This window comes from Platichthys flesus, chromosome 4, assembly GCF_949316205.1.
Source record: "Platichthys flesus chromosome 4, fPlaFle2.1, whole genome shotgun sequence".
In the NCBI taxonomy this organism is placed as follows: Eukaryota; Metazoa; Chordata; class Actinopteri; order Pleuronectiformes; family Pleuronectidae; genus Platichthys; species Platichthys flesus.
This window is the reverse complement of record NC_084948.1, coordinates 19,167,660-19,180,516: the sequence shown is the minus strand read 5'-3', so window position 1 is coordinate 19,180,516 and position 12,857 is coordinate 19,167,660. Positions and strand designations below refer to the sequence as shown.

Here is a 12,857-nt window from a genome sequence, read left to right as displayed (position 1 = left end):
CCAGCTCACAAAACATTTTGATACGAGGAATTATGTTTATTTGATCCGGCTTGTTGCTCAATATTTGCAGAAATGTCCAATAACCGAACTAGCAAGGAAATCTTATTTTTCTCAAAGCCCTTCATCCAATGTAATAAACCTCAAATTGAATGTTGTCAATGCACAATGTTTTTAACCAATCAATACAAAACAGTTTTTCTGTTGTCTGACACCACGACACCTCTAGAGTTATACCATGGGTCTCATTTGACAACAACGTGGCCTCGTTATCTATTCTATTGCTTCCACTTCCACAAATCCTCATTGTATCTCTCACCATGTTAAACTTCCTTTTCCATCCATTTCCGGTCTCCCTGTCTTTATTGATTTCATATGACGTAAAGAAGGGAAGTGGCTCTGCAGTGTTATGCTGTTTGTGCAAAAGCTTCTTCACACAGAAGGTTTTAAAAGACCAAATGACAAAAGATCAAAAAGCTCCAATGCTTGTGTGCAACAGGAGCACGTGTGAAAAGTGTGTTGGATGATTTAACACTTCCCATTTGATCAGGTGCAGTCTCAGTTGTTTGCGCCTCAGTTGGACGTGTTTACCTGCTCTCAGCAGGTGCTGGTGTGTGTGTGTGTGTGTGTGTGTGTGTGTGTGTGAAGTGCTGCCAAACATGAGGCTGCGCTGAGTTATTAATTCAGGATTGGGAGGAAGCCAAGTGAGAGTCCCTCTGGAATCATTTTATTTTGGGCATTTGTGCATATTTAAGTGTTGCTAGTATTGCTGCTTTTCCTTTGGCGCTCACCACACGTCAACTTGTCCTGTATGAGAGGACCTACTTTGTGTGGGAGAACAGCAGCACCTGCTGGTAGATTTCGGTACTGTCGGGCCTTAACGATCCCTGCTTAGACATCTCACATGTTTTATTTGCATCACTTCATATCGGGTTAGGGTTAGATAAATAACGCAGAACATCTTCGTGCAAATTAAGAGGAGCTTGCTGCTATTAATATAAATGCACTTGTGATCTAGACCGAGAGAAAGTGCTGGGGGGAACAGCGTTTCTATTTGTGCTCACAGCGAGTCATGTGGGAGAGATGGTGCCAGGGTGATCCAACACGCCAGCGGCTAAATATAAGCACCTGGATTTCAGGTGCCATGACAACAAGCATCAACTCGCTTCAGTTGTCTTTGAAGAAGACGTTTAATCCCCGCTTCCCTGACCTCTGACCTCATGGAGAACCACATCGTTAATGATCGAAATGAGCGTTTAGAAAGCATTGAGTTAATCTTGTTGATCTTCTGTTTCAGGCCCAGAAGAATGAGAGGGAGTCCATCAGGCAGAAGTTGGCCCTGGGCAGTTTCTTTGACGATGGGCCCGGCATCTACACCAGCTGCAGCAAGAGCGGAAAGCCCAGCCTGTCCTCACGGTACGACCTCTGACCTATGCCACATTACATCTTTTATTACACAGCACTGGTAGCTGGAACTGGAACTACGTTTAAAACAAGCACAAGCAAAGCAAGATTTTCGGCTTTGCTTGTGCTTGTTTTGCTTCCCCATACGTCGCAACAGATGAATCCTGACAGAGCTGTAGTTAAATGTCAAAAGAACTTGAATTTCCTCTATACGGAAAAAAATAAAAGCGATTTACTGTTAATGCCACCATTCAAGAAAGAAAGTGAGGAAGAGTGACAGGAAGCAGAGAGGAGTTGTGCCATGTGATCAACCCTTGTGACTTCCCACATTTGGACATAATGCTGCTGCCTCCTACACTGTTCCTTACTGGAACCAGACATCCTGTAAACGCTGTGTGTCCAGGAAGGTCATCGCAGACAGATAATACTTGATTATAGATACTCGTACGTCTGCTCTGGATTTATATTGAGTTTTATATCATGTAGAATCTAACTCTACGTCACAACCAACATCAGCACAAAAAGTCAGTGGAAACTTCAATGGCTTGATCCATTTCATTCAAGCTACGGGGAACTTTTCGATGCTGAAAAACAAAATCGAACGCTCAGGTCCTATTTAAATTGGGAGTGATTGGATCTATATGGTGTAAGCAATCAGCCCTGTTTGTAATTACTGCATCGAATAAGCAGATTATTGATCCTCGGTGGGCTGGAGCTACACCCAGTGATGCTCTGCTCTGCTCCTCCGTGTCACAAATACACCCCCACCGCTCACTTTCATCAAGATTGGACCAGGATGGAGGCGTCCTGGATCGATCCATATTGGAAACAAGAGGGGGAGATGATTAAAAACACGACCCCTTGCTTATTCTATGTTCAGCTGGTGCTGCTCTGACGATGAGCAGCTCCTGTCTTGTAGTTCATCTCCTTTTTGGTGCTTATTCCTCTTTTTGACTCACTTTGGAACAGATTCATTCATGGAACTCTAAATCCTCCATTGAGACAAAGCACTCTGTTGAACTCACCTTAAGTGCTTTGTATTAGCTGCAGTGCTGTTGACGTTGCTGTCTGTTCTGGCCCCCGGTCCGAGTCAGTTACCGTAGAAGCATCCACTGAACACTGAAACGACTGGACTCTAATGCTCATATTACCTCTTGTCCCTCCGTGTCCACCCGTCTCTGTCCGTCTCCCCCCGCAGGCTGCAGAGCGGGATGAACCTACAGATTTGTTTTGTCAATGACAGCGGCAGCGACAAGGACAGCGATGCAGATGACAGCAAGACGGAGACCAGCCTGGACACGCCTCTGTCCCCCATGGTACGCACCGATGCCCAACTATTCAATACTTGTAGAAATTTGACTTATATCTTAAAACTGCTTTGAAAAAAAATCTTCTATGAAATGTATGTGACGCCACACAAGAGCGGGACTGGAGAATGAGAGCAGATATCTCTGGATCAGAGCGATGGCTGGTGCTTCTCGCTGCTTTGTGAGAGTCTTTTCTCAAGTTTTCTGGCCTGTTAGCCGATTCACGGGCAGCAAATGAGAGCTGAATTGGAATACGCTCACCCGAGGCCACGGATGACTGAACACATTAACCTCCTGTCAGCCCGAGACAAATTTAACAGAAAGAGAGGGGAGGGGGAAAAAAAAAGAGAATTATCATCTCTTCACATGTTCGTCTTCGCTCTGCTCTCGTCCCAGCTGATGTACAATAACGTTCCCGTCAGTGGGTGAAATCTACATATGAAAAAAAATAATAACAATACATAAACATGAATCCTCTGACCTGGTGTTCTCTTTTCCTCTCGCCTCTTCCTTTTTTACTTTCCTTTTTCTTCTCCCTCATTTCTTATCGCCTGCGCTCTCTTCTTCATGTTTTATTCTACCTCTGCCATACCTTGGCCGTTTCTCCTCCTGCAGTCCAAGCAGAGTTCATCCTACTCAGACAGGGACACCACAGAGGACGACTCGGAGTCCCTGGAGGACATGGACTTCGTGAGTCGACAGAAGAAGCTGCAGGACGAGGCGAAGATGGCCCTGGCGATGGCCAAGCCCATGGCCAAGATGCAGGTGGAAGTGGAGAAACAGAATCGTAAAAAGTCCCCAGTGGCCGACCTGGTAAGTACCAGAAACCCAATGCTGCACTTCGATTGTTTCCTCGCTATCATGTAGTTCGAAGGCAGTTCAAATGGTATCAAATTGTAAATACAAGTCCAACACAAAATTACACTTAGGGGAAAAGGAGGACACTGTTTCAAGATTTTATTTTTAAGACTGAGGAGTTCATAGTGAGGAAAGGGGATCCCATGAGGAGGAACTATCACCAGACTCAGGAGGCTGTAGCTCTGTTGTCTTTCTCCTGCTGATCCAGCACCAAACAACAGGCCGACATAGTTATTGACCGGCTGATGAAGAAAGTGGAACATCTGGCAGCTAAAAAGCCAGATGTTTTCCTCCGAGTTGATGGAGAAGAGTGGGATTACTGGACTTAAATTCATCTGTGGTTGCCAGAACCATAACTCCATATGTGTAAAGCATCTGCTCGCTAGTTGTGAACAAGTTAACCATAGTAATCCAAAGGTGACAATATGTTAGTGTTACATCTACAGCTTGTTTCCTCTGCCCCCGTGTGGCTGTTTTAAAACAGGTTTTACGATCATCATTAATATCTGTATAAGGTGTCACCTGATTGGTCAGTTTACAGGTTTTAGAGTCGTATGACACCAACCAATGCTGTCCAACACTTTTTTCTGTTACAGCGTTGTTAAAAGAGAAGGTGCATAGTAATATTTGCTAATAGCAAACACTCCCTTCCTCTTTTTACTTATTGTTTTCTATTTCAGCCTTTAGGGCTTCTCTTTTTTAATGCTTTGATTTAATATTAAGCTGCTTATGAGCAAATTAACTAATTTAGAAACTATAGGCATCACATCAAAGAAAATATGATGTAAAGAAAATACATCTGTATAAATACATGGTGACAATAACAATAAATTCTCAAAATAAAACTTCACAAATAATAAAAAGAATAAATAATGAAAATATATATGTATATATATTTGTATATGCAATCTGCTTTTCAGTAATGCTTCACCTAAAGCCTAAAAAGAGCAATTAAGCCTCATTTAGTTGTAGTAACTCCACACGGACTTATTCACTGACGAGAGGTTGAAGTTAGCCCCTGAGATTATAACTGAAATAATTATGATATTCTTTATACCAGTGGTAAGGCAGCACATTACATTGATTATTCATCACACGTCACCTGTAATGGAAACTAATATAAAAGTACTGTTTTTATCATAAAGATGAGTGAGATTACTCTTGGAGCAGAAAACCACCAGATATGACGAGTAACAACACATATTCAGTTTGGGAATTTACTTGTTTGTAGTTTTAGAACACCTGTCACTATGTGAAATATATTTGTTATGTTCACCATGTGGTGCATTAGTCAAAGTGCAAGAGAACACAGGCGAGTCGTGTGCTGGTAACACAGGAGCACTGAGGAGTTTAGCAGGTCATATATATGATGCGATGATGTCGCAGGAAGCTTCTCCTCACACCCTGCGTCTGTCCTGCCCCCATTTAGAGGAAGGAAGATTATGACGACCCCGCTCATCATTATTTCATCAATTCCTATCTGCCTGGCTGCCTCTTCAGGAGCTCACACACACACACACTCACACACTCACACACACACATGCATCAGCGCAGCGACACTTTCAGACTTACACGCACACTATTTCCTCCCGGACCTGCACAAAGAGGCGCTTTACTTATTCAGAGGAGAGAAGGGCAGCTCGGCCGGGTCCATCTATAATTCATATGCCGGAAAGCATTTCCCTTTGTGTTCAGAGATGTAGCAATGCTCAGCAGGCAGAAGATATTACTGTCACATCCGGGTCAAACTCACTGAGAATATTAAGATGGATTAAGGGTACAATCACCTGCAATGTCCACAACACCAGAGATCTATTAAACTTCACACCTTACATAGGGAAATACAGTTCTTCAGAACCTGGGGTTAATTCTGCAGTTGCCATTAGGGGCAGGTCCTCAAGTAAAAATCCAAATGTTTGAATTGATAGACCCTTGAAAGTGTTATTAATTGTATTGTTAGCATCAATAATAAGATAAGCAAATTAACTGTCACAATAACCATTAAGCTACCAGCCATGACAGAGTGAAGTCAAAGTACACACCCTTCATCGACCTAATCAGACCTAAAACCTTAAAGCTATGTGTTATGTACATGAGAAGTCAAATTTCATACCTGGAAATAATGGATAAATAATTCAAAGTAAAGGTTAGCACAGAAAGATAAATAATTTGGTACTTATTTTTGGTAAAATAAAATCAAGAAACAGATGATTTATTAATGTGATTTGCACAAAATAATACATTGGTCAGTTAACATATAGGAGAAAAAGTAATGGATGAACACTTTAAACATTAGCTGAAAATAGTTGATTTAAAACTATTTGATAAAAGTAATGAGAAAACACAAAACATACATTTATAGAATAGAATGCATTTATTGTCATTGTACACAAACCAAATACCACAATAAATACCATTCAACAAGAGACTAATAAATAAATACGAGACCAATGATGGATAATTATTAAATCAGGGTAAATCAGGGTAAATTGATTAAAGTGAAATATAAACAATAGAACTTATTTTTTCTGTGAGTCATGGATAAATGGTTGGAAGGTCCCTTGTGAAAATTACTGACATTTCAAATGCAGGTTAAAAAAATAATTGAGTAAAGCAACCAACTTTATTTTGGTATTCCCTTTGAAGCGTGTAGATGAGCAAAGGGGGGGGGGGGTTGATTAGTAAAGTGTAGTAAAGTGATCTCACATCATTCTGAGAGAAGTGTGCTTCCTCTATGTGTTGGTGAGTCACAGCTGCAGTTTGGTTTGCCGGTGTTGAACGCGTGAACGAGACCCAACACAGAAACTTCAGTCAGGACTAACCCTAACCCTGTGAAAGGTCACAGAGATGACAGCTCGCTCACGTTGTCTCTGACATCCCATCTCTCTCTATGTCACCGTGACATCACCGCCCGGTGCCCGCGGAGAGACGACCGAAAGTGACACGCTGGTGCCTCGAGCGCGGTCGCCTCCGTGCACGTGTGAAACTGAAAATGGGGGAGTGAGAAACCAACCGGGCCTGAGAATTGAGATAGTTAGCGGGAGGAGGGAAAGAGAAAGAGTGTGTTGGAGTTGGAATGTGGATCGGCTGGATGGCAGTGTTGACAAAGGGAGAGTCAACAAGAAAACAGATTGTGTGCACGTGTGCGCCTGAGAAAATACACGCAGCGCTTAGTGGTTTGAGGAACATGGAGAAACTGGGGGGACACACACTCAAGCAGACACACACAAAGTCAACTGAAGAAGTGAAAACGTCTTATTCAGTCATTATTATTTCAGAATGTTGTTCTGAGCCAATTTTCCTTACGTGCTGGTTAATGCAATACTCAATTCCTTAAGACAACAAAACACACCTGCAAAAACTTCCAAGACACTGGATTACATGGAGCGTTTCCCTTTTCAGTCAGAGGGAAATCATGTGTAGTTTCTTACCCTTTATTTCCAATGAGTCTTTGTCCGCGATGACACAACAGATGTTTTCACAACTGGGGATGCAAGGGATTTTCTTCCTGTGAGATAATAGTTTTTAAATTTAACAAAATGTAAGAAGAGATATGGAGTAAGATTAGCATGTTTCTTCACTCAGTTAATAATACAAATAATAACAAACTTCACATACATTGTACTTTTCAAAAAACACACAGTGCTTCACAGACACAGAAGAGAAAGAACACGCAGTGCAGTAACACATTTTAACAAGTCAATGCAAGACAATGGATCAAATAAAGCAATAAAGCAAACACATGCCTGGTTAAAAGCAACCGAATAATGGAAACAATGACAATAAGCAAAAATACAAACAAATGTTTCAAGTTAAAAGCCATTTAATAAAAATGCTGAGGTGGCTTGTCTGGTCTGAAATGGTAAATGTATTTATGTAGCACTACTCTAGTCTAATCAATGTTCAGATTAGAACTTTGATTATCAAACACAATCTGGGGCTCGAATCTTGACCAGGAAACTTCAGAATTCAAACTGGAGGTGCCGGGGATCGAACCACAGGCTTTCTGTTTAGTAGTGGCAGACCCTCTCTACCTCCTGAGCCACACCCGCAGCAGTGTAATAACTATAATAGTAGTAAACTTTATTAATACAACACTTTCTTAACACGCGGTAGTAAAGACAACACTGTTGACTTAAAGGACATTGGCTACAGAAGAGATACAAAAAAGTAAAAAGGATTAAAATGAAATGTAACTTAATGTAATTAACGGAATAAATAAACGGAAATCAAATGTTTCCAAAGGCTTTCACAAAACGAAAGGAGATGAGGTTTGACAGAAGCAACAGAGGTTCAGCTCAGACTGATAACAAAGCAGCGCTCAGGAGACGATATCAGTCTCAAGGTGTAATAGAACTTGTAAATCTATTTACATGATATCGTCTCATTAAAAGCAGCAGATCTGCTCTTTATTCATATAAACCAATGCAGACATGTTGTTTTCAAACAGCAGCGCCTACTTGAAATCCCCCAACTTCACGGCGTCCCTGCGCATGTTGCTGACCTCCTCTTGGAAGAGTAATATTCCCCGTGACAGGGAGGTTATCATAAGAAACCAAGACAATGAAAAAGGGAGTTTTCTTTGAAAAAGCAGGAAATGAAAACGTGAATAATCCTAGAAAATCAGGCAGCAGATTTTATTTATTCGTAAAAAAGACTCTGACTGATCCTATTCTGCTGATAATTCATTTAATAGTTAAGCCTTGTTTTAACAAATATGTAAAACTGGCAGATATATTCATTTAAATAAAATAATGAATTAAATAATAAGCATTGTCGATAAACTACTGTCATTTCTTACACCTAAACAAATTGTTAATATTCTTCATTTATATCTTTGAATTGTTCAAAAACTCCATCTCTGCCTACATTTTGATTTAGTGTCTTATCTATCTAATGATCGACCATTGATCGTACATGATAAAAGGCGTTTAAATGTTTTTTAAATGTTTGCCGTAAAAAGCTTCTGAGTGCGTCTGATGTGTTTCTTACTTTATTTTTGTTTGTGTGTTTTCTCTGCAGCTTCCGCACATGCCTCACATCAGCGAGTGTCTAATGAAAAGAAGCCTGAAGCCCACCGACCTGAGAGACATGACGCTGGGTCAGCTCCAGGTTATAGTCAACGACCTGCACTCCCAGATTGAGAGTGAGTCTGACCACACACACACAGAGAGAGGGGGGGGGGGGGGGGGGGGGGGGGGGGGGGGGTGAGAGTCACTGACCTCTACTTTCATTCGCAGAAATGAGCAAGAGCGCAAATGGGGAACCACATACACATATGACCCTTCCATTCTCAGTGGATGTGAAAGTACTTTTCTATATGTTAGTCACTTCAAAGGACTGTACCAGATAGCAGCTTCCCCCCGAGCGTTTACTGTTACCACACAACACACTTCATTTATCCCGCTGTTGATGATTATCTCTCAACTAACTAGAAGAAGACAGCTGCAAAAATCCCCCACATGTCCACCATGAGGAGCGGCCTCTTACTTGAAAAACAGACTTTCCCCTCAAATATCTCGTCCGTCTGAGAATTGTTTTATTTCTGGGAAAAGCTGAAGGAACAATAGGTGACACGAGTCAAATGAAATGTCAAGCGCTTTGTTGTAGCAACACATCATGGGAGATTTCAGCTGCTCACCACCAGGCTGGATTCAATGTATGTCGATCGGTGATGATAACATCTGTCCTCGTTTTTAAATGACTTCTCTCGTTATCTTCCCGCTCCAGGTCTTGAATGAGGAACTTGTACAGTTGCTGCTGATCCGAGATGAACTCCACATGGAGCAGGACGCCATGCTGGTGGACATAGAGGACCTCACCAGGTGATGCAGCACTCAATGAGTCACCCATTCACGGCCTTTACAATTATCATTTCACTCATCTTAGAGAGTATTTGAGCGTCTGTAGTTTTTCGCCGTTGAGCGAGTGACAAGCGAGATGCTAGATGCAGTTTTTCCGATCTAGAAGCAGCTTCCTACAGAGCGACAACATAAAAGGTGTAAAAGTAAAAATACCTTATTTGTAAAGTGAGGTCCTGCTTTACTTCAAACTGGAGTGAAGAGTTTACAGCTGCAGATTTGTTTGTAATGTCAGGAAAGAACCAACACAATTTTGGATCCATGTCAGGGGGCGGGGGCAGATTTCCACTTTCTTTAACACTTGTGCAGGTTTTCAAAATTTGTGTAGATTACTCAGGGAGTCATTCGTGGTTTTTAAACCGGAGAAAAAAGCCAAAGCACAATTAGGAAACCGATTACAATTTGGTTTGACCGCGGCACACTCGTGTTCTCCACTGATTGCAATTGGGGTTTCAACATTACACAAAAACAAGGTGCAGGTCTGGATAAAGGAGCTATGGGTGCCTTTCTGCATTTTTGTTGTTTTCTCAAGGAATACAATTGATGGATATCGAGGAAAAAAATATATCTGGTTTTATGGTGATCAACTCTAATTTTGGTTTTGGTCTTTTCTTGGGTTTTATTGACAAAAAGGAAAATATATATATTCAAACATGTTCGGGTTTAATGACCATAGTTTCCCTTTGTATTTTCCAGGCATGCTGAGAGCCAGCAGAAACATTTGGCTGAGAAGACCCTATCCAAATAAAGATGCCTGTCCCCTGCTCCCCCCCCCCCCCGCTCCCCCTCTTCCAAGATTAGCCCCCGGATCCAAACCCGACTTCCTGCCTTCCGGCCATTCCCCCCCTCTGCCCCGAGTCGATCCATGTCCTGCCCCGCTCGTCCCAACGTACTTTGCTCCCCTCTGCTTCCCCCCGTCTCCCCCCTTGTCTTACCTTCCTGTCCCCCCCCCCCCCCCCCCCCCACTGACTCCAGTGGTAGCAGCAGCACAGAAGTAGACCACTCTCTTTCATTCGCTTCTGTGGTTTTCTCGCGGCGCTAAGAGGAGCACTTCCTGCTTTGTGGGTGAAGAGGATCGTGTCTCGTCCTGGATTCTGTCCCCAGCTTCCTGTGCAGTGATCGGCCTTGCTTTGCTATTGTTTCTTTTTAACTTTCTACATTCGCCACTAAATTATAACTGTTCAAATGCAAAAATTGTGGGAAAAAAATAAAATAATAGTGAAAAACTTTAGTAGAAAGTCATTCATGAGAAAAAAGAAACAACATTGTGTAAAAAATAAAAAAAAAAAAGAACGATGGAAAGCTAACTTCTTCAGACCATTTTAAGTTGGACAGTAATTTTAAAGTATTCAAAGTCGACCTGTTTTTATTCTGCACAAACGGTAGTTTTCAACTGAGACATGTTCATTTGAAGGTGCTTAAAGAGTGTTACAGAAACATGCCTGCCTTGTAGTGGAGTCGTAGCTTTTGGTAATACATTCACTCTAATTGCTCTTCAACATTTTGTGAATGTTGATTTTCTGACACGAGTCATTTTAAATGAATAAGTGTGTTAATATCGTTTTCATCCTGTTGTATTCAGAAACTTTATTTGAGGAAAGAAATGTTATTGTACAGATATGTAAAATAAAGAATAAACTTTGTTTCATATACGCCAGGTTGTCGGTGTGAGTTTTGTCGTTGGAGTGAATCTTCCTTTGTCCTGACAAAAACCGAGAGAAGAGCAAGTTGTTCATTCAAATTCAACGAATGTGGAGCCCCTACACAAATTAAACATCAGATAATCAAATAATGAATCAACTTCATTCCACGGAGAAGCCAACATAAAACACTTGAGTGTACCTCTCCCAGAGTTGTGCAATAGAAAGGAGAGCGTGGAAACAAGCTGTGTGTCACTTCACGGGCTCCATCCTTCGGAGGCTGCAGTAAAAGACTGATTACTTCACAGCTACACTGTCTCATTTCCAAGGCTCCTTCAACTGCGGCCCAAAAAATACGTCCCTTCATTCTCGGGGAACGGAGGCCCCCAATGGGAGGCGCTCTTCGTAGGCCACGTAGGGTGCAGCCTCTAAACCGAGACGCGGCTACACCCTAATGAGGAGGGGTCTCTCATAAGTCGACTTAAAGGGATATTTCACCCAAAAAACTCATAGCTCACAACTATGCCAACGGGGGGGGGGGGGGGGGGGTTGTGTCCACAAAACACTTAAGCCTAGATGTCGGCTGTGATCCACGTGTGAACGCGGCTCCAGCGGAGGACGTTTGGGATCCAAACATGGTGTAAATGACCTCGTTTCTAGACACTTTGATGACACCAGACGAGCAGCTGGTTGTTTTCTATACGTTGGAGGAAGTGGTCACCATTTACTTTTCAGTTGCATCGGATTTGGCTGAAACTCTGTTCACCTCCGAAACTCACAAGGTTTTTTTGTGGACTTAACCACTACAGCCACTACCGCCTCCATGGGCATGGTGACGAGTGGTCATGAGTGCATTTTCATTTTGGGTCAAGTATCCCTTGGAGGGCGCAGGACTTAAACCAAACATTCTACAATGAAACACTATACAATGTAAAAACAATGTGCAATGCTTGTGTGAACTTATGTGCACTCTTGAATGTCTGACACCATGACGCTGTTGTATGATTGTCCTCGTTACACTGGACGATTGCCGCTGCCTCACATGAGCTTCCTGTTTCTAAAGAAGACTTCACAGCGTTACAGCTAGTATGACTCACCCCCCCCCCCCTTGTGTTTCACTCTTGCCTCATCATATTACTGTTTCACTCACACACATTAATATGGGGACACTATAAGACACATTACGAGGGTTTTCTAACTCTTATGCAAATAACAACGAGCCTTTGGGATTCATGTTATGGTCAAAGGTTTACATGCACAGAAAACCTTCTCTATGACTGGGGGGGGGGGGGGGGGGTAGTTATGAATAATATGTTCATTTTCATGTGCAATATGATAAATGTCTCTCTGAGGAAGTTCCACCCCCCCCCCCCTCCCTCCCCTCCCCTCCTTCACGATCTGACTGATCATATACTATCTTTACAGTGTGGTGGTCAGTTTCAGTGGTCACTGGTTCCGCAGTGAAGCCAAAGAAAGGCCAGGAACTCCAGTGCAGTTTCAGCGAGCGTGTCTGGATCACGGCTCCTGAAAGTGGTGCAGGAGGTTGTGAGAAGAAGACGATGACCTAGTTTCCTGTGTAGCTATGACGGCGTCGCATGATTACCTTTTGGAGGGAAAAAAAATGAACAAAGCCCGATGGTTTCAAAACGATAACCTCAGTAGGTCGTGGATCGCATTGTGGTGTTTTCCCAGTTGTCATGAAAGTGTCGGAAGTGCGGATGAATTCGTGTTTACTCGTTAATTTCTGAATCATTTCAAGAACTCTCTGTCCATTCTGGTATGAGATTTAA

At 42.3% G+C, this 12,857-nt stretch overlaps 1 protein-coding gene across 2 annotated transcripts in view; it reads left to right on the top strand.

The window, feature by feature from the left end:
- Positions 1-11,079, top strand: part of schip1 (schwannomin interacting protein 1) — a 40,770-nt gene extending 29,691 nt beyond the window's left edge. For both annotated transcript variants that reach the window (XM_062386489.1, XM_062386490.1), the window contains 6 exons: positions 1,295-1,413; positions 2,600-2,717; positions 3,324-3,521; positions 8,589-8,713; positions 9,299-9,391; positions 10,124-11,079. In XM_062386489.1, coding sequence (XP_062242473.1) covers positions 1,295-1,413; positions 2,600-2,717; positions 3,324-3,521; positions 8,589-8,713; positions 9,299-9,391; positions 10,124-10,175 — 705 coding nt within the window. In that variant the 3' untranslated portion in view covers positions 10,176-11,079. The remainder of the gene's footprint in view (positions 1-1,294; positions 1,414-2,599; positions 2,718-3,323; positions 3,522-8,588; positions 8,714-9,298; positions 9,392-10,123) is intronic.
- The last annotated feature ends 1,778 nt before the right edge of the window (positions 11,080-12,857 follow it).